A 19,328-nucleotide genomic window follows, 5' to 3' on the forward strand; every position below is an offset into this window, starting at 1 on the left:
TCACCCAGTCCTTAAGGATCTCACTTTCCAACCCTTGCGGGGTTTCCCAGATTCTACTTAGGCGATACAGTTGAGCTCTGATGGTTGCACAAACGCGCCGGGGCGCATCTCGGCCGAGGGAGGTGGTCCCGCCGGCTTGGAGACCAGTAGATCCGTGGAGACTTAACTTTTCCAGCTTTGGGTTCAGGACGCGTGCGCTGGCCTGGCGGTGGGAGGGGTGTGCGGGCGAGGGCGGGCCTGGTGGTGGGCGGGGCGGGGCTGGCGGTGGGCGGGGCGGGGCACGAGGCCCGGCAAGGAGGGAGCGGGACTGTGCGCCAGCCGCGGTCTACGTGGGCGCGCGAGCGGCGCGGGGTCGCGGGCGCGCGCGAGCGGCGCTGCAGCTAGTTGGTTGGCGGGACTGCTGGCCCAGCTGAAATGGTTCCTCCTCCTCCTCCTCCTCCTCCACCTCCGCCCCGGTTGCTTCTGGTAGCTCTGGTGGGGCTCCTGAGTCTTCGCGAGGTAAGGCGACCGGCTCCTGGGAAGGTCTTGGCAGGGGAATCTCAAAGCGCTTTGCTTCAACTTTGTCTTGGCGCGCGCGAGGGGATTCGGAGGCCCCTCCATTCGTCTGCGCCTCTACTCCTGGTACCGAAAGGGCGGGGCCCTCGCAGAGGCCAACGCCCAGCTCCTTGCCTTGAACCCACAGGTGGTGGCTGAGCCTGAGGAGGAGGCAGGAACCCCTTGTCCCGAAGGCCTGTGGCCTCTGCCTCCACAGGTAGGAACCCCGTAGGGCCGAGGAGAAGGGTGTGAACGGCCTCGCTGCATCCTCGATGGTCGCCCGACTGGGACATCTGTTGGTTTCTCCTGCTCTCAGTCTCCAGCGTCTTCCTCTCAGTCCAGGGCTTGGGGCTGGTTGTCCCTTCTTCACACCCAACACGAAGTCCCCAGCTGCTTTCTTCTTTTCCCATGTGTAGGTGTTACCAAGAGTGACTTACACACAGGTGAGACAAGGGCAGGTAAGTACAACCAGGGGCCCATCTTGGGATCCTCCTAGGAGGCAGAGTGTTCTCCATACTACCACTGTCTATCATGGCTCCACCCCTTACCACTTTGTATAGAAAGTAAGGCTTGCTGGTCCCAGGACTGATCTGTAGTGTGTGGTCGGGGGTTCTGCTGAGTAGTTAGATGCGTGGCAAGTGGAACTCAGGGTAGCAAAAACAACCCATATCCCAGTGCTGGTGTATTTGGATTCTCTTGTCTTTCTAGGCTCTGGTTTTCTGCAAGAGATGGCATTCTGTCCCTTCAGCTTTGAGAAATAAACGAATAGTGTTTGAATCGCAAAACACTGTATCATGTTAGTAATGTGTGTGTTAATGTGTTGTAAACTGAGTTCAATTTTTATGAATGCTCTTTTAAAACTTGTTTAGATTTATTTTATGGGTATGAATTTTGCCTGTGGTTTTTCGTTGTTGCTTGTTTTTTATTTTATTTTGTTTAGTTTTGTTTTTTGGTTTTTTGAGACAGCATTTCTTTGTGTAGAACTGGCTGTCTTGGAACTCGCTCTATAGATTAGGCACCTGTGCCTTTGTATGTTCAGAACAGATGGTCAGATCCCCTGGATCTGGAGTTATAGGTTGTGAACTGTCATGTGTGTACTGGGAACTGAACCCAGTTTCTCTAGAAGATCAGCAAAAGCAAGTTCTTAACCACTGGGCCCTATCTCCACCTCTCTTTTTGATATAAGGTCTTATGTAGCCCAAACTGGCTTCAGACTTGTTCTATAGCCAAGAATGATCTTAAAGCTCTGATTCACCTGCCTATTGAAGAGCTAGGGTTTCAGAAAGTACACTATTGGACTTGACTGCCTCTTGTCTGCCTTTATCCCCTTCTCTTAGAGTTCACTGAGCTAGCGGGACCTGGTGGCACAGGCTTTTATACTGTGAGATCCTCAGAAGGCTGAGGCAGGTGGGATAAACTCAAGGCCAGCCTGGACCATGTTGAGACACTGACTCTGTTTTAAAACTTAAGAGGGAAAATAGTGAACAGCCGGTGAGGATGGAGCTTGCTGGTCGAGTGTTTGCCTGGGCTGAGATCCCTAGCACCTAACCCTCCATTCCCCAGCTCCCGTCACACACACCGGTTTGAGTTGTATCAGTTTTTTACTTCCCTGCATTTTTCTCCTGCTACTCCATGGACTTTAGAGGTGGGCCTGCCTAGCCTAGGCTGGCCTGGTATTCACTGTGTACCCTGGTCTAGTCTTGACAATCTTACGTTATGTTCCAGATGGCTTGGATCACAGGTGTACACGATCACACCTAGCTTCCCCCCCCCCCCAGGCTCTTATACATTCCCCAAGGCCTGGGAGTTCTCTTTTGGTGTCTTTTATAGCACCTAGCACAGGTCAACTCAAAGAATAATGATTGATGAAATGCTCCTATCCTGGGACTGTGTAGTCAGGTTGTGTGTCTAGATACTCCTGGGAGAGAGCACAGATTGGATGAATAGAAGACTTGGTCTTCATATGAGGGTAGAGCCTGAATTGGGACTTGTAGAACCATTAATGCAGAGAAATACGGCTGAAGCCTGTTCATTGTGGGCCAGGGATGCAGGCCAGTGGTGAGAGGGCCCTGATGCTAATCCCCAGCACTGTGTGAGGAGGCTGGGGAGCATGTTTGGAGTCTTAACAGGGTTACTTAGCTATGCGGTCTTGCCCAGAGGTGCACCTTTGGGGGAGGGGTGCACTTGATGGAGATGAGAGGTGAATTAGAAAGGAGTACACTTGAGTACTTAAGGCCCTTTGCCTTTTCCTGGAGGTGGACGGCACTTTCTGATATCCCTTTTATCCTGGAGCCTAGGATAGGAAAAATTGTGATTCTCTGGGAGGGTGCTGGGCATGGCTTGATATCTCTGCCTTTCCTCCAGGCTGAGGGTATCACCTTCTTCTACCACCCCTGTGCCCACCCCTGGTTGAAGCTCCGGCTTGCTGTCTTGGCCCATGTGTATGTGACTAAGCCCACACTCATTCCTGATTTTAGTCTCACTTGGGACCGGGTAAGTGGTTAGTAAAAAATGTGCTGAAAACAAAAATTAAAAAAAAAAAAAAAAGCCAGGACTATGTAGTGAGAACCTGTCTCATCCTCTTCCCCCACCCAAAAACCAGGGTGTTGTGCTACAGAAGGGCGAGGCACTATGGGCAGAGAAAGGAAAACTCAGGGTCTCCTTCCATCCTAGTTGTTACAATCTTTCATAGCCTTTGGTGCTGACAGCATGGGGGACCGCACTGGAGATGGCGTGGATAGAGCCAGCCTGGGTTGCCCACTGGCTGAAGAGACGGCGGCGGCGGAAACAGAGAAAGAGTGTGTGGTTTCTCCCTGACAGCCTTTTTGGGCCCACTCCCATGATGCCAGCCTCCAGAAGAGGGAAGCTTTGTGGGAGACGGTGTGTACAGGTGAGGGGTGCTGGGACCAGGCTTGGTGGCAGGAGTGTTGGGTGACAGAGAGTAGGGCTGATTGCTCTGCTCTTCTCCGTAGGCCCCGACTCTGGCCTTTGCTCTGCGGAGCTGGCGACCTCCTGGGCTAAAGGTGACATCTAGAGGACCCAGGCGGTCCTCCATCAGTGTTGTCAAGAGAAGGGGTCTCCGGGCTGCCCTGGGTCTCCAATCCACTCCCTCAGGCCTGAGGGTTACTTCACAGAGCCTGAAGGCCCAGCAGACGACTTTGGGAACCTCATCAGTGGCCCCGGTCTCCTTGATGACTGGGGGACCTGGAGGCAATTTTGGGTCCAGGACAGAGGCTCCCTTGCCCAGTGGGCAAGGCAACCCTGGAGGTTGTGCCTGTCCGGGTCAGGTTTCCCCAGCTCCTCGAGCCGCAGTGCCTCCCCGGGTAGCCCGAGGGCCCACTCCTCGTACTGAAGAAGCTGCTTGGGCTGCCATGGCCCTGACCTTCCTGCTGGTCCTGCTCACCTTGGCCACGCTTTGCACGCGACTGCACCGGAACTTCCGCAGGAGCGAGAGTATCTACTGGGGGCCCACGGCAGACAGCCAGGACACTGTGGCTGGTGAGAGGAGCACCCCACACCCCACCAAGAGCACCCAATCCCTGGAAATCCTTGCCTTTGACCTCTCGTCCTTCCACAGCTATCCTGAAACGGAGGCTGCCTTTGCCCTCGCGCCGGATCAAGCGGTCTCGCAGACGGCCCCTGCTCCCACCCACGCCGGATAGTGGCCCGGACTCAGAGAGCTCGGACTGAGCGGCTCCGCCCCTCTGTGACCGCTGCCACGTGGGCTGTCCGCGGGCGCCCCCTGGCGGCAGCAGAGAGGCTCTGACGGCTTCACCTGGTTTCTTGGCGAGTATCCTTGTAGCCTTCCTGATACAAATTCCTGTTTCTAATTAAATTATTTTAGTAGAATTCGGAGTTGGGCGAGTGTATCTTGCCCTCAGTCGCACTCCTTTCAGGTCATTAGCCCTGGGGGTAGAGTTAGAGTGGAGCTGGCCCCCAGCGCTCTTTGAATCACTTCAGGCTGGTTTCTGTGAAGCGGCTTGGGCCTGCCTAGCTCAGGTACTGGCATGGCGCTCCTCACTTGCTCACTTTTCTGCATGTCTCCCCCGCCACACACACACTCCTGACTCTTCACCCCCCAATCTCTGTGGCCCCAGGACAACCTTAAACCTGCTGTCCTGCCTCACTCAGCCTTGCAAGGACTGCAGGCAGGGGACGTGGTAAGTAGCAGGACTGTGACGCGAACCAAGAACTGAGTCCTGGGCTGAGCCCCACCTCCAGCCGCTAGACATCAGAAGTGGCACATGGTCACTTATTTATTTTTGATACAAATGTACATGACACACGTTCTGACAGCTACCCACCACCACAGGCTAGGGGAGGTGGTTGGGAGAAGAGCTGGTGGGTGCTGTCAGTGCCTGCCAGCCTTCCCAGCTGCAGCCAGATCCCCAGGCCTTCAGGGGTGGGTCACTGTAGGTACAGGTAGTGATGTGGGTGCTGGCCTTGCAGAGGCTAGGGGGAGGGGCTCAGTTCCACAGCCACCAGCTGAGTTGGGGACCCTGGGGAGCCAGCCCCAGGCGCAGGTGCTGTCCTCTGCCTGGCCAGCACACTTCCCACAGGGGCCGGGGAGAGATGGAGGGAAGTGGTTTTCCTTTTAAGTTTATAGGATAGGGATACAAGTAGGGGCAGCAACTGGACCACAGCTGGTGACCCTGGCAGTCCCCTGTCCCAGGTGGGGGAGAGGGAAGCTGACTTCCAACGCTGGTCCCACTCCTCTGGTTCCCCTGCCCTCAGAGCTCCAGGTGGGCCAGGTCTCGGGAGCGGCACTGCCGCTCACATAGTTTTAGGAACGCAGGGACACTCAGTTACCACAAAGTTAAAATTAAGGGGTAGGGGAGAGGAAAAACTTTCCAGTGTTTGCTGCTGGGGACCCTGGCACACAAGTTGGGGCCTGTGCTCTGGGCAGGGGCCATTTGGCATGAAAGAGCAGCAAGTGGGGGGGGGGGCTGCTGGCTACAGGGCAGACATCCGGAGATAATGTACAAAGGAGAGGGTGCCCCTGCTTGGCCCCACTAGGGCTAACTGGCTCATGGGGAGAGGGTGCAGTAGGCGGAGCTGCCCCATTTGGAGTGTCCCTGTCCGACCCTTTGCTGAGGGTGCCCTGGAAGGCAGGTGAAGAGCTGGGAGGGATTCCTTGAGGCTCCTGCACATCAGCAGGGCAGGGATGCTATGTACAGAGGGAGGGGCATGGAATGTGGGGGACAGAAGCTCCTGTCACCTCACATTCCCATCCTTGGGGACCTGGATGCCAGAGGAGAACGGTGGCACTAAGGGCACTTGTGCCGGTGGCTCTGTTGGGGGTGGGTTAGTGTCTGGAGTGGCCCAGCTCCCATGGCCAGTGAGGTCCCAGGGTGTGGGTAAGGGCAGGGAAAGTGGTCACTGTTTCTTCTCTCGGGTGGTGATGGTGACCAGCTGCTTGGCAGCCTTGGCGATGTCATAGGCGCACTGGATCACCTGCTGAGTCAGCAGCTGGAAGTCCACAGGCGCGCCGGGCTCTGGAGGCACTGTCTTCCGGCACTCACTCTGCAGCCGGTAGGCGCTGGCGTTGAGCAGCCGCAGTGAACTGCGCACAGGCTCCAGGGCTGGCCTCTGGAGGGAGGAGCCCATGAGCTCTGGACTTTAAGCCAGGCTTCTGACTGGCTCAGGTGCTCACCTCTACCCAGGCAACAGGCAGCTTACCTGCATCTGCCCCGCCCCAAGGCCCTCCCCTTGTACCTTTGGGAAGAGAGAGGCCATCTCAGTCACAGCCAAGTGGATCTTTTCTGAACAGGGCACAAAGCTGTCAGGGGAAGGGAGGAGACAGGTGAGGGACTTCTGAGTCCCAGAGTCAGGACCCTAGTGTCACCCTCCACCAAAGAACTCACAAGTTACAAAAAACTGTGCCCACACTACCTGTCATGTTTGAACTCCTGGGCTGCCCGCAAGAGTTCCTGAATGTTCTTGGTGACCTGCTCTGTCTTTAGGATGACATCTTCGGTGCTGGGGAGCCCGGGGTCTAGGTCTCCATCTAAGCTCTCCAGCTCAGGGTGCAGTTCCTCCTCCTTGCTCAGCTCTAGGAATCGCTTCCCTTCAAGCCTGACCCGGGTGGGAAGATTCCAGGCACTGAGGGCTTGCCTGCATCTGCATGGCTGGACCCTCCCCCACCGCCTCCCCTCCAGGAGCTGGCAGGGCTGGAGACTCCCAGGTATCTCACCCAAGCAGAGGATCCCCACTCTGTGTGTTCTCATAGTCACTGTCTGCACCACTGCCATGGCGTGAAAGCTTGCTCTGGGGGGAGAGGGGTAAGCACATATTCATGGACCTGTATAGCAGCCCACACACTGTCCCTGGGCACTGGGATGCAAATTACCGTGTGCCGACTTCCTTCTTGGGAGCATGACAGCAGTGGGGAGGAGGGAGTGAAGGGCACAGAAGAGGCAGACACCCCCTTCCGGATCTGAAAGCCAGGGCAGGGCCAGAGTCAGTCTCCACCACCTGCAGTGCAGTGTCTGTCCCAGCACAGCTTGATGGCCACTAGGGCTGGTGACTCACTGGTGCAGGGTTCACCGTCCTTCCCCAGGTCATGCTTACCCGATAAAGGCCAGTAGGGACATGCACTGAATAGATGGCATCATCTTCCAGCTCCTGAGGGAGGCAGAACAGTGTCATACGCTTTGAGTTAGTGTGACCCTCCCTCATTTCCCCAACCAAGGCCAACAGGCTACTACTCACTGTGCTGTGGAAAGGCTGGAGCCGAGAGGCAAGCTCGTCTGCAGGTGCACCTCCAAAGGGCTTCAGGGCAGAGCCTGGCTCATACATAGAGAAGGCCTGGCGGTCCCTGCGATGGGTGCTTCCCCCAGGCCCCATGAGTGTGTGCTCTGCCCGTTCACTGGGCAGGGCGGGCGGAGGCGCTGGTCCTGCTGGCTGCCGGAGCTGCAGGTTTTCTGCCTGCAGTTTGTGGATCTGAGTGTACACAATGGTGTCCACCTCCGGGTCAAGGCAGGCACCACCTTTGGAAAGGTGACCCCAATCTCAGAGCCTTGGATGCTTCCCTGCCCCCCACCCCAGCCGTGCTCACCTCCCTCTGCAGCCTCCGAAGCTCGTCACTCAGACTGTTGTTGACCTTCATGAGCTGCTGCACTTTGGCCTCAGAGGTGGCCAGAGCCTTCTTCAGCTCCAGATACTCCTGCAGCGTCACAGCCCCATCAGACAGATCTGAAGAGTCCATGCTCTGCAGGGACAGAAGCCAGTCAGTCTCGGGGCAGAGGCTGGCCAGAGCTGGGCTGTGTGTAACATGGAGCTGGGTCTAGAGAGGCCAGAGGAACAGAGGACACCAGGGGAGGGAAGGGCAGGGTCAGTGCTCAGACCCTGGCACGATTGTTCCGCGTGGTGCCGGCACTGGGCAAGGGCTCCTGGTCCGTGTCTTCGTCAGAAGCCACGCTATCGTAGTCGTGCTGGTCGTCCAGGTCACTCTGGCTCCGTGCAGACAGCTCGAGGTTGTCTAAAGACAGAAAAGACCTGTCACTCGGGGCTTGCTCAGCCACACACATCATTTATCAAGATCCCAGGCAACGGTGACCGCAGGGCCTGCAGTAAGGCCTTGGGCTGCCCGTGCCCCCACCTGTGGGGCTGCTTAGACTCTTGCCCTGCTGCCTCCGTTTGGCCTCACTGAGAATGTCGATGATCAAGGTAGCAAACTCTCGGGCATTAAAACGGGCCAATTTCTGTCGTCCCTACAAGGCAGAAAGCTCACATGAGGGGACTTCTGGTTGGCTCGGGGCTGGAACACAACAGCAGAGCAGGCCCCGCCACCCCAAGGATTCACGGCTAACACCCAGCCCAACATCCGCAGGGCGGCAAAGCCGTAAGGACACCCAAGGGAGCCCTTAGGAGGCTGCATACCCACAGTCCTAGACAATGATCCATCCCACTCCTACTCAGACCCTGAGGGAGGCCTCAGGAGAGCCTGCCTGGGTGCCAGCTTGTCTCCAGCTAAGGAAGGGCAGGGCTCCGAGATAGAAAGAAAACTACCCAGGCCTCCTGCCTATCCCTCCTCACCTGATTCCGAGTGGCTGAGTATTCAGGGTTGACTGGCAGGAAGGGTACAGCACTGCGCTCCGTCACCAGGGTGCTATGATTTTGGGTAGCTAGCCACACTGTGGGGGAAGGGCAGGGAGCGGATCACCCACTGTGAATGGGCTCTCAGAGAAGAGGGGGAGAAACACTGAGCAGGCCCCAGGCCCTCCTCTTGGGCCAGTGTCGAAAGCAGGGTCTCCACGAACACAAAAGCCGGGCCAGGCCTCGGGAGGCCCGCCCACTGACAACACAACAAGGCAGGGCCCACCAGGCCAGCCCCAGGGTTTGGGTTGGAATCTGGCTGTGGCCTGGAAGGAGTGATGCAGGGGAGGGGTGGAGCATGGCTGGGGAGACAGCCAGAGTGGGAGGCAGCCAAAGCAAGATGAGCTCCAGTGCCTGGTGGGCAGGGAGGCAGCCAGCTGCCTACAGCTCAGCACTGCCCAGCGGGGGATGGCAGGGACTCACCCCAGCAGGCCTCCGAGCAGCACCCCCTTTCCCTAGGTCACTGGGTCCCAGCTCTTTGCAGCAGGTCCCTTACCACTTACCAGCATCATTTTCTCTCCGATCCACCTCGTCATACACATCCATGGCAAGTTCCTCAAAGAGCCGGTTGCTGAGCTAGAGAGGCAGAGAGGGGGACCAGTGTCTGTCGGGATGTTGTGTGATGTGGGGAAGTCTCATGACCCCTGTGTCACCCGGCCTGTCTTAGGTGTGGGGTGAGGGTAAGGTTTTATGTGCAAGGAAGAGAGAGTGCAGGCCATTTCCTCCTCTCAGAGATGTGGCTCTGAATACACCACAGTATCAAAGACAAGGGCATGATGGGAGGGAAGGAGGGAGGGAGGGAGGCTGGTGACATGGGGGAGGGCCGCGCCCCCTAAGTAGCCCTAGCTGGTCAAGGCACTCACGGCTTGCAGCTTCTTCTTGGCAGCTTTGGCCAATTCGGACAGATCCAAGCTGTGGACAAAGGTAGGAGGAGAGCGGCCAGACCTGAGGGATGCCCTGCTCCCTGCTGGGTGCCTCCCAAGCATGCAGGGAGCTCAGGGGGTAGAGACCCCGAGGCCACACACCAAGCCTCCCCCACCCAAACTTCACAGCCTGCAGCCGACAGGTGCGGGTACCTCTGAGACATGCACTTTTGCCGAGATCTAATCCAGGAAGGCAGCAAAGGGAAGAACAGGACAGAGCAGCAATTACCCAGGAGCAGGCAGCTCTTGCCTTCACATGTCAAGCTCAGACACATCCACACACTCAGCACAGAACATGCAAGGAAATTCGTCTCCCCTGCTGGTTCCACCGCCTACTGTCAGCTACGTGGAGCATCCAACGTGTCCTCCTTCCTCAGATCCTAGCCCTGACTCCTACTTCTGCCCTTGTTTCCTCTTGTCTGGGCTTTTAAACTCTTTAAAACCCCTTTCTCACCCAGTGGCAGAGCGCTAATACTCTGGCTATGATCTTGGCCTTAAAACAGCCCAATAGTAAACGTACACAGAATATAGGCAACCACACAGCTTCACAATGCTTTCGTAAAAAAATATGCTAAGTACTTTGTATTTGTGTATAATTACTCTCAATATTCCCCCAAAGGGTAATATTAGCAGCCCCGTGTTGAGATGAGATGACTAAGGCCCAGGCTGGGCAACCTGCTTCAAGTCACATGGTCAGGTAGTACCATTCGGCCTCATATCCATTACGGGCACGCCTGGAACCCCGTCAGGAAGGCTCTGACCTTGCTGAGGTTCCCCACAAGTTCATCCTCGCCTGGCTCTTTCCAGTCTCATTCCCTCACATTATGCTGTGGCCCACAGGTTGCTTGCTGTCCCCACCTCTGCACCCTAGCACCTCTTGCTGCTGTCCCGCCTATTTAGTTGTAGCTCAGGATAAGGTGGAGTCTGCATTACCCTGCTGTCTCTAGAGCAGCAGCTGGCTCTGAAGGTGCTAAGTTACAACCACTGACTATGTCCCCGTGTGCATGTTTGTGTGTTAACTATGCATACAGGTACACGCATGCAAACACACACTACTAGGCAGATCAAACCAGAGAAGTAGAATTGAATCTTTGGGTCTTGGAACAGGGGAGTTCTGGGTTTAGGAATCTGAGCTGCACAGCGTGACCATTCCATCTGTCTGCATAGGCTGTGATGGAAAACCTCTCCTAATGCCAAGGGGCACTGCCTGGCATGAAGTTGTAGTCCTTTGAGGACCACTAGGTGGCGCTAATGCATTCTTGTCCTGTAAACTGAGTAAGTGGCTGGGGATATCCTCCACTGCTGAATTACCTTGGTGCCTCTATGACCAGAGGCAAAAATTCACCATTACTCCCCTTGCACTGCACACTGCACACTAGAAGCCTGGCCAGTAGTTCCAAAGCCTACACGTTCCCTGCAGCTATCTTCTCCCTGGAGGGAGCACTTCATCCAAAGGCTACACGGCAGGTGGAACATGATGGTCCACCCTCGTTAGGCCTTTCCTTGTACCTGAACCCTCCAGACATTTAATAATCACAAGGTTCACATGTGTGTTGAACTGACATTTCCCGCCTGCCTTGAGGTCCACAGTAGCAGGGGCTAGGTTATACACATTCCTGTGTTGCTAGTTACTATGGGTATAGGGTGAGAGGCCAGGCCTCTAAAGCCTGGAAAGAGATAGGGCTCTGGGTCAAGTCACCTTGACATCTAATAGCTGGAAAGGGGCATCAGGTGGGCACTCACCTGTCAGCCATCTGTGGGATGATGTAATGCCCATTCTTGTGATCTGAACAAAAATAAAAATGCCAAGTCACTGATGGCAGGTGGCGCCAGCATCCAGGAGCCCACTTCACCACCACTTGAAGGTGTCAGAGGACACGGAGGTCGGCGGGATACCCCAAGAGCCCTGGAAGCTGGCTAGAAGTCAGCCCACCCCCACTCCTCGGCCCCAACACACTTGCTGCAACCCAGAGCCTGCAGCAATTTCACAGGAGCCAGTTGCCTAGCAACACAGTTCCCCAGCTGGCTTCGCCACTATGGCACCTGCTGCTGGGTGTGTCTGGGTCCCACCTGCCTGGCTTAGGCAGGCCGGGCTCATTCTCTGCTCACCAGGCTTTCGTCCACAGAGGTAGAAGGCCAGCCGGTCAGTGAGCTCATACTGGCACTCAACTAGCCTTTCTGCCAGTTCATGGTGCCCCGCCTGCCTGTGGGGAGGGGACACGGCTCAGCCACACAGCAGCAGTCACTCCCCTCAAGCCTCATTCTTTAGCTGATTCTCACCTGGCATAGTCGATGGGTGTGCGGCCATTGACATCAGGGGACCCGGGGTCAGCCCCATACACTACCAGCAGCTCAGCTTGCAGTGTCTGCCCTGCCTTGGCAGCCACGTGAAGAGGTGTAGTGCCCTTTTCTGGGTGAAAGAAGTTGGCCTGGGCACCCAGGGAAAGCAAGCGCAGACATGTCTCCAAGTTGCCCGTCCTCACACTCGAGTGCAGTTGCTGTGAGGAGCAGAGGATGCAATAAATGAGTGTAATATATACACGTGATATATATATACAAGGAACCTCTCCCCCAGCCCACGACTGCTGTTCCTGGTACTCCTACCAGCTCCAAGGGGCCTTGCCAAAACGGGGCCATGTCCGGCAGGCCAGAGGGGTAAAGCCAGTTACTAACAGCTGCTGCCAGGCACTGTCCTCAGTGTGCTGCTCTGCTTCCAACAGATGTGAGCTAGAGGTGGGGCCTGTTCTTACCTTCCCATCTTACTGCTGAGGAAATGAAGGACCCCAGGGTTCCCTCGCCTGCACTTGCTGTTTCCCCTGGCCCTATGCTGCCTCTGGGACCTAGGCCTCAGGGTGTGGTGGGTATGGAAAGAGGGGCCCCTCACACCTTGCTGAGGTCTTTGGCGGTGACCCCATCATCATCACGGCAGGGAAGCTTGTGAACAAACGCCAGCATCTGGTATTTTGCCCTGATGAACTCTGACTTGATGGGGCTGCGTGGAGCACACAGGAAGCAACAGGAGCCAGCAGCTTAGGGATGTGACCCTGCAGCCCCACCCAGGGCACACGGCCAGCCCCCGCCCCTGCAGCCCCACCCAGGGCACACGGCTGGCCCCCGCCCCTGCAGCCCCACTCACTGCACTTTGTCTTGGGGGTTGGCTTTGCGCCGGCCACTTTGCACTTGTGCGGGGTCCAGCAGGGAATGCTCCCAGATGGAGTTGGCCCCATTGCTGGCAAGCGTGTGCACCATCTGTGGGGAAGAGATGCCAAGCAAGAGAGTGTCCACTGCATGCCGGGCACTGGGGGAGATACTCCAAAGTGCCTGCCACAACTGGAGACACCACCAAAGGTCCTACAATGTGCCTGATACCCAGGCAGGCCACCCATTCATGCCGGTTTACCTTGGTGGGTTTGCCAAGGTTCAGAATGTTTAAGCAACTTGCTCAAGACACTGTCCAAGCTGCTGATCTTGGGAGCTGCATATTATGAACAGGTGTGTGTGTGTGTGTGCTCGAGGCGTGCGTGTGCACCAGACTGAGGGTAGGGGCCCAATCTGGTGCGTGTGTGTGGTGTGTGCGCGCACACGTGCATCGGACTGAGGGTGTGGGCCCAGTCCTGGGCCCCTACCTGCACACGGGGAAGACCAGTCTCTGGTTCATTCCTTACCTGTAGCAGCGTAGGAGGCCAGGCGCTGTGGCGAAGGTGCTTGACAATGGAGATGTGCCGTCCTAGGCTCCGGTGCACACTGCAGCACTCGTCACAAACCAGCACACCTCTGCTGATAGATGCCCAACCAGGGTCTGGGGGAGCAGAGGTACGGAAGTCAGTAGGAGAGAGAGGAAAGGCCCCACCTCCCGAGCACCCACCCTGGCCTGGTACATGCTTATGCTTCAGGCATATTTACTTATAGTCTCCCCAGGAGCCCAGAAGCTGGCCACTAGCCTTTTCCTATTCCTTATACCTCTGGGAATGTAGGGTCCCCAGGGCTCCTCAGTGGGTACAGCTTCCACTCCCATAGCCACTTCGATCAGTCTCACAGCCTCTCCTCAGGGATTAAGATTGCTACCTGGCTATTCCATTGGGAAGTAGGAGCCCTGATGCCACACCTCACACAGTCCTAGGCATGCTCCTGTTAGACACCGTCTGACAGACTACTCCCAACCCCTGCTCTCACACAGCTGAGAGGCTCCAGCCTCATTCCACCATCACTGTAGGTTTGTGGCCTTCCCGACAACGGGGCTAACCTTGTCGGAGTGCTCAGTACTTATTGGCCAAGCATTCTGCCTTGATCCCTTTCAGAAGTGCTATCTTGCTCTACAGATGAGGATTAAGTGGCTTAGAGAGGTCAAAGGGCTTGCTCAAGGTCATACAACTAATAAGGAGTGCTGCTGGAATGCAGAGCCAGACACCTCAATGCCAGAGCCCAGGCCAAGCCTAAACTTGCTGCCCTCTGCTCCCACAGCCTCAGGACTAGTCTGGGGAGTCATTCTCCAGTCCTTGGGGGTGAAATATACTTGGGAAACAGGAATGGGGACTAATGGATAGGAGCTCTGGGTCCTCAGGGGTAGTAGAGATGCCACCACACCAAGCCCCTCTGGAAAGGGGGAGGAGACAACTGCACACAGCTCAGGCTACAGAAAGGAAAGGTCATGGGGGAGAAAGCGGCCATTGTGTGCTGTCCAGAGTGGGGGCAGGGAGTCGCTCTTCCAGGACACTGTGCTCTGCCCAGTCCCCCACCCAGGCTCAGGAAGCCTTGTTCTGGGGGATGGGGCTGGCTCTCTGCCTTGCCTTATTAGAACTCAGGATGTTCAGCGGTGGAGACTCTTAGGGGCTGGAGTAATCTCTCCCATCCATAAGACAATTCTCTGGCCTTTGGAGCCAACGTCACCATCAAAGTTCCAAGAATCATGAGCAGACTGAGTCAGGGCTGAACGTCTGCCCATGTTGGGGGTGTCCCCCAATACAGTGTGGAAACAGGAAGTGAAAGCTCTCTTTGGATTCGGGCATCTTTTGGAATCTCACAAAACAAGGCACAGAGTGACCACCACACTGGAGCTGACTTTTAAGAACGGGAAGAGATCAGGCACCTCTGCCCAAAGAGGGAGCTCTAGAGTACTTCTGTGTTGGCTTTACCCAAACAATGAGAACCACACCTCCCCAGGGCATGGAAAACTCCCTTCCCCCAACTCCCAAACAACACTGGGTCAGGGGGTCTGCCTGCCAGTCACCTCCTGCAGCCCAGGCAGGAAGCGGGAAATGATGCAGCCTAAATTCCTCTTGTTGAAGAGGTAGGGTTTCCTGTGAGTAGGGAGCCGCCCAGGCCAGGATCAGAACCAGGCAGTCCTGAGGCCTCCACCCCAGGCCTGTGGCCTTGGGGAGAAGCCAGGCCTATAGGAACCAGCTCGACATCCAGATCTAGTGGTCCCAGAGCCACAAGTTCTAAAGCTCTCCTGGCACCTTCTCCCTGCCTGAGAAGGGTCTTCCTTTCTCATGCTGTGACCTCCAACAGGAAGGGAGGGCAGGGAACACTTTGTTTTGGTCACACTAATGCCAGCTCAGTAGTGGATGACACAGATAGGAAGTCTGTATCTAACAATTCTACCTGCACTCTAGGTCCAAATGACCTTGGCCAGCCAATTCAAACCCCACCCCTGCCAGTTCTGAAGGGTAAGGGCCAGGAAGGGTTTCTATGGAGCTCCTTGCAAACTTGGGCAGAAGGGTAGGAAATGTGAGGCTTAGAGAAGGTTTAGTGTCTTCCTTCAGCTGCTCCACAGGCAGGTGAGGCCTAGTATGTGTGGCCAGGTTATCAGAAGGGACATGAGGATAAGACAGCTGGTGCCAACCATAGGAAGGTGTCTAAAATAAATTCATGCCACCACCAAAACCCACCAGTCTTCAAAGGGCCAGCAGGCCTGTACAGAAAACCTAGGCTCAGGCCTCTCCCCATCTAAGTGTCAAGCCCTTGGAAGATGAGAGAGAAAAATTGGTGTATTTAAAAGCAGGCAAGAGGTCAGGCAGTAGTGGCACACGCCTTAATCCCAGCACTTGGGAGGCAGAGGCAGGCGGATTTCTGAGTTCTGGAACCCCCCCCCAAAAAAACAAACAAACAAACAAACAAAAAACAAAAACAAAAAAAAACAAAAACAAAAACAGGCAAGAGGAATCCAAGGAGAAGTAAGTTACCTTTGAGGAGTGTGGTCAGAGGAGGAAGCTGTGGAGAGCTATGGAAATGTTGTATACTTTGGGTAAAGTGGTGGCCACATAGGCTTACACATGCCTGAAACCCACAGGATAGCCACACGTGGTAGGATGTGCTTTTAATCACAGCACTCAGGAGGCAGAGGTAAGTAAGTGAATCTCCAGCCTGGTCTATATATCCTGTCTCAAAAGTTAAAAAAAAAGAAAAAAAGAAAAAGAAAAAGAAAAGAAAAGGAAAGAAAGAAAGAGAAAGAAAGAAAGAAAGAAAGAAAGAAAGAAAGAAAGAAAGAAAGAAAGGAAGGAAGAAAGAAAGAAAGACAGGCTACAGGACACTCATTCACCTGGCTGTACTTAAGTTATACACTAATACAAGAAGCAAAAGCCACCTGGGCAGTGCTGGTGCACACCTTTAATCCAGAACTCAGGAAGCTGAGGCAGGTGAATCTCTGAAAGTTCAAGGCCGGCCTGGTCTACAGAGTGAGTTTCAAGACAGCCAGGGCTACACAGAAGAGACCTTGTCTGGAACCGGCCTCCCCACACCAAACACCCCTCCCCGAAAAACAGCAAAAGACCACTACCATTTGTCCTTGTAAGAAGACAAATGTGTGTGTGTGTAGGGGGGCGGCTGGAGAGATGGCTCAGTGGTTAAGAGCACTGAATGCTCTTCCAGAGGTCCTGAGTTCAATTCTCAGCAACCACATGGTGGCTCACAACCATCTGTAATGGTATCCAATGCCCTCTTCTGGGGTGTCTGAAGACAGTGCACTCACATAATAAACAAACAAACAAACAAATCTTTAAAAAAAATAAAGAAGACAAATGAGTCAGTACATTGTCCTGGCATACTCCCCAGCTCTGGGCACGTATGGGCTGGGTATCTGGAGGTCTTTACAGTGTGATGCTGATGTAAAGGCTGTGGGTTGGGAAGTGAACACTTGAGAGACAGGCCAGAGTTCTTCGGACCAAGGCAATGAGGAAGAGGGGGCAGAGACAAAGCAAGGGGACAGTCAACATTCTCCAGGGCACCAGACTCCTGCCCTCTCCTGGATTCCTAAGCAGGCAGGGGCACAGCACCTGCTAAGGTGGCACAGCTGCTACATACAGCAGTCACACTGTGTCCAAATGCCTTGCAACATATTCGCACCTGTCTCTGACCACAGGCTGGGTCTCACCTCTATCACACTCCAAGTTAATAAACTACAAAAATGCCATGACCCCACCCCATGATCTCACTACATAGCCCTGGCTGGCCTGGGGATCCGCCTGCTTCTGCCTCTCAAGTGCTGGGCTTAAAGGCACGCGCTACCATAGCCAGGCAATGACAGAGTTCTATCACAGTGACTCTGTGACTTTGGGCTACACTGGGATATATATGGACTATATTTTATCATATACATGGCAGATGAGAATGCCAGGCATGCTTATGCTCTCTTGTTTGGGATGCTATAGGCCCAGGTCGACAACGCCATTGTCTGCCGGACCCAGTGCGGTACAGGGCAGTCCTGACAAACACTGACACTTGCACCCGGGGAGTGGTTGCATGTGGCGATCACTACAACCTAGGTGCTAGGGTGGGCTAAGGAGGAAGACTGTCAATGTTCTGCCCGGCTGCTTAGTAATTTTGCATTTTGCATCAGAGGGGGGAAAAAAGGAGTCCTCAGGCAGGCCTGCCCGTGTCACATGAGGATGGGGGCTATGAGCTCAGTGGCCTAAGCATCTAACACACCCTGTTCCTCCCAGCACCGACCGGGTGTCCAGAGGCTCTAGCCAGACAGTCACAGACTCCATCTTTCAGGCCTCTGCTCCAGAACCAAGACTGTAGACTGGGAGATGCAAGGCTCCTCAAAACCCCTTTCTATTCCACTTGAGGCCCAGAGTGAGCAAAGTGTCACAGCGTAAACTGGAAACAAAGGTACTGTCTGACCCCAGCGTCCCCTGCTAGGCTCCGTAGGCTTATCCCACAAAGGTGTGGGACAGCCTGCATAGACACTTAGCTCATGCATTCAGGGCCAGCCCATGGCGGGGGTAAAGGGAGTCATCATTTTCAGCATACTAGGGGTATGGGCATCCATCTGTAGCTGGATCTTCTAGGACCCTCCAAACCATGACCTATCCTAAGGAGGTCTCAGGGTCAGTCACCTACAGGGTATCCCACGCCCATGCCCTGCAGCTACTCACAACTCCCCATACTCCAGTTTGGACCACGAGAACTACAGGACCATCATTCCCTGGGCTCACGGTCAGATCTTGGGACTTTAAGCGGTGACTACAAGTTATGGGCTCACAAATCAGCACCCCACACTCTCAATCTAATCACACCTACAGTACCCGACCCTGTGTGGAGAGACGGCTTCTTTTATAGAGGATGGGCAAAGGCCGGAACTTCCTGCCTCCAGCCAGCTGCTGGGTCCCATCACCGACTGTGTCCTCCCACATAAGGGACCAGCCTGGTGAGGTGCTGCCCTCCCTCCACTTCCTCAGCAAACCAGGGGGCTTTCACACCAGCTCAGACCGAACTCTGCTGGTTAGTAGGGAGGAAACAGTGTATAAGTCCAGCCAGCTCAGGAGTCATCTGGACCAGGGTAGCCTAAGCACCCCTCACTGCTTTCTCCTATCCAATGAGCTAAAGTCCAGGAGGGATCAGTGTCTAGACTGAACCAATACCTAGCACACCTTCTCCAACAGGCCTACCCGGAACAGGAAAAGCTGAGTCTAGATGTTCCCAGACACCAGCAGGCCTGGAGATGCTTCCGGGGAAGATGCCCATGCTTAGATTGTTCCTGAACACCGGGCCCTCTAAGGAGCCCCAGGCTTGGGAAGCAGGGGCTGGGAGTCCTACCCCTGTCAGGTAGCAGCCCGTATCCAGGCCCCTTGCCCTCCACCGCTCCGGCGGGCACGCGGAACATGTGAGCAGCAGGTGCAAGACGCGGGGGTGGCAGGGATGACACAAACCATACTAGCGCCCACCTCCCACAGCCTGCCGGCCTCCGCCACGGCCCTCCTGCCACACCAGGCTTCCGTCTGGATGCCGAGATGGAGGTGGGAGGCGGTTCCCCCAAGTCGACCGGCTCCAACGTACAGCGCCCCCCGCAGCTGGCCCTCCCGCCAAGGACGCCGCTCCGCAGTGGCCCCCGCCCCACCCTCCGGCCCCGCACAGCGCTCCCGCCAGGCCTCGGCGCCGGCCCGGCGGCGGCCTTCGGCGCGGTCCCGCCCCCGGCCCGGTCCCGCCGCTTACCCGGGGCGCTGCAGTCCGCACACACCTCCGCTCGCGGCCCCTTCCGGGACATCCTCAGCGGCGACGCGGCCGCAGCCCTCTGGGCCAGCGTGGGGGGCGCGGGCGGCGGGCCCGGGCGGCGGCGGCGGCCCTGCGGCCCGGCCCGGCTCCCGCAAGGCCCCCGGCGAGGCTCCGCGCGCGCGGCCAACCGTCCGCCCCCGGGGCTGGCCCGGAACCCGCCGTGCCCGCCCGCCCGCTCGCCCTCGGGCGCCCTCCGCCCCGCGCCGCCCCGCGCCGCCCCGCCGCCGTTCGCCGCTCTCCCCGCCCCCTGCGCGGCCCAGGCCGCTCCAGCAGGAAGCAGCG

At 56.1% G+C, this 19,328-nt stretch overlaps 2 protein-coding genes across 6 annotated transcripts; one reads left to right on the plus strand and one right to left on the minus strand.

Annotated features, from left to right (window-relative positions):
* The first annotated feature begins 287 nt into the window (after positions 1 to 287).
* Tp53i13 (tumor protein p53 inducible protein 13) lies at positions 288 to 4,383 on the plus strand. 3 transcript variants are annotated; one of them, XM_052196943.1, is made up of 7 exons: positions 288 to 498; positions 683 to 751; positions 951 to 992; positions 2,899 to 3,027; positions 3,227 to 3,424; positions 3,507 to 4,032; positions 4,112 to 4,383. In XM_052196943.1, the coding sequence occupies exons 1-7, from the start codon at positions 415 to 417 to the stop codon at positions 4,222 to 4,224; spliced, it is 1,161 nt and encodes a 386-aa protein (XP_052052903.1). In that variant the 5' UTR covers positions 288 to 414; the 3' UTR covers positions 4,225 to 4,383. The 3 variants fall into 3 exon arrangements, with proteins under 3 accessions (XP_052052903.1, XP_052052904.1, XP_052052905.1); XM_052196944.1 differs by having other exon boundaries at positions 951 to 977; XM_052196945.1 differs by lacking the exon at positions 2,899 to 3,027 and having other exon boundaries at positions 951 to 977.
* A 394-nt stretch (positions 4,384 to 4,777) lies between these two features.
* On the minus strand, positions 4,778 to 19,284 carry Git1 (GIT ArfGAP 1). 3 transcript variants are annotated; one of them, XM_052195310.1, is made up of 21 exons: positions 18,987 to 19,284; positions 13,220 to 13,353; positions 12,691 to 12,803; positions 12,441 to 12,546; positions 11,835 to 12,052; positions 11,664 to 11,758; positions 11,298 to 11,340; positions 9,708 to 9,734; positions 9,495 to 9,543; positions 9,135 to 9,207; positions 8,572 to 8,669; positions 8,135 to 8,246; positions 7,881 to 8,014; positions 7,592 to 7,744; positions 7,246 to 7,476; positions 7,105 to 7,158; positions 6,884 to 6,970; positions 6,728 to 6,801; positions 6,427 to 6,609; positions 6,250 to 6,313; positions 4,778 to 6,123 (listed from the first exon to the last, which is right to left on the minus strand). In XM_052195310.1, the coding sequence occupies exons 1-21, from the start codon at positions 19,036 to 19,038 to the stop codon at positions 5,911 to 5,913; spliced, it is 2,313 nt and encodes a 770-aa protein (XP_052051270.1). In that variant the 5' UTR covers positions 19,039 to 19,284; the 3' UTR covers positions 4,778 to 5,910. The 3 variants fall into 3 exon arrangements, with proteins under 3 accessions (XP_052051270.1, XP_052051268.1, XP_052051269.1); XM_052195308.1 differs by having other exon boundaries at positions 7,246 to 7,461; positions 18,987 to 19,094; XM_052195309.1 differs by lacking the exon at positions 9,708 to 9,734 and having other exon boundaries at positions 18,987 to 19,094.
* Between the last annotated feature and the right edge of the window lie 44 nt (positions 19,285 to 19,328).

The sequence above is a fragment of the Apodemus sylvaticus genome, chromosome 10 (genome assembly GCF_947179515.1).
Source record: "Apodemus sylvaticus chromosome 10, mApoSyl1.1, whole genome shotgun sequence".
NCBI lineage: Eukaryota > Metazoa > Chordata > Mammalia > Rodentia > Muridae > Apodemus > Apodemus sylvaticus.

Bases quoted from the DNA above. Each gene is read 5' to 3' on its own strand.
- Tp53i13 (XM_052196943.1), top strand. From the start codon at position 415: ATGGTTCCTCCTCCTCCTCCTCCTCCTCCACCTCCGCCCCGGTTGCTT. The intron at 499-682 runs GTAAGGCGACCG...TTGAACCCACAG, and splicing joins GGCTCCTGAGTCTTCGCGAG to GTGGTGGCTGAGCCTGAGGA. The intron at 3,028-3,226 runs GTAAGTGGTTAG...AATCTTTCATAG, and splicing joins TTAGTCTCACTTGGGACCGG to CCTTTGGTGCTGACAGCATG.
- Git1 (XM_052195310.1), bottom strand. From the start codon at position 19,038: ATGTCCCGGAAGGGGCCGCGAGCGGAGGTGTGTGCGGACTGCAGCGCC. The intron at 12,804-13,219 runs GTAAGGAATGAA...TCTTCCCCACAG, and splicing joins GGCCTCCTACGCTGCTACAG to ATGGTGCACACGCTTGCCAG. The intron at 7,477-7,591 runs GTGAGCACGGCT...GTGTACACTCAG, and splicing joins TTCGGAGGCTGCAGAGGGAG to ATCCACAAACTGCAGGCAGA.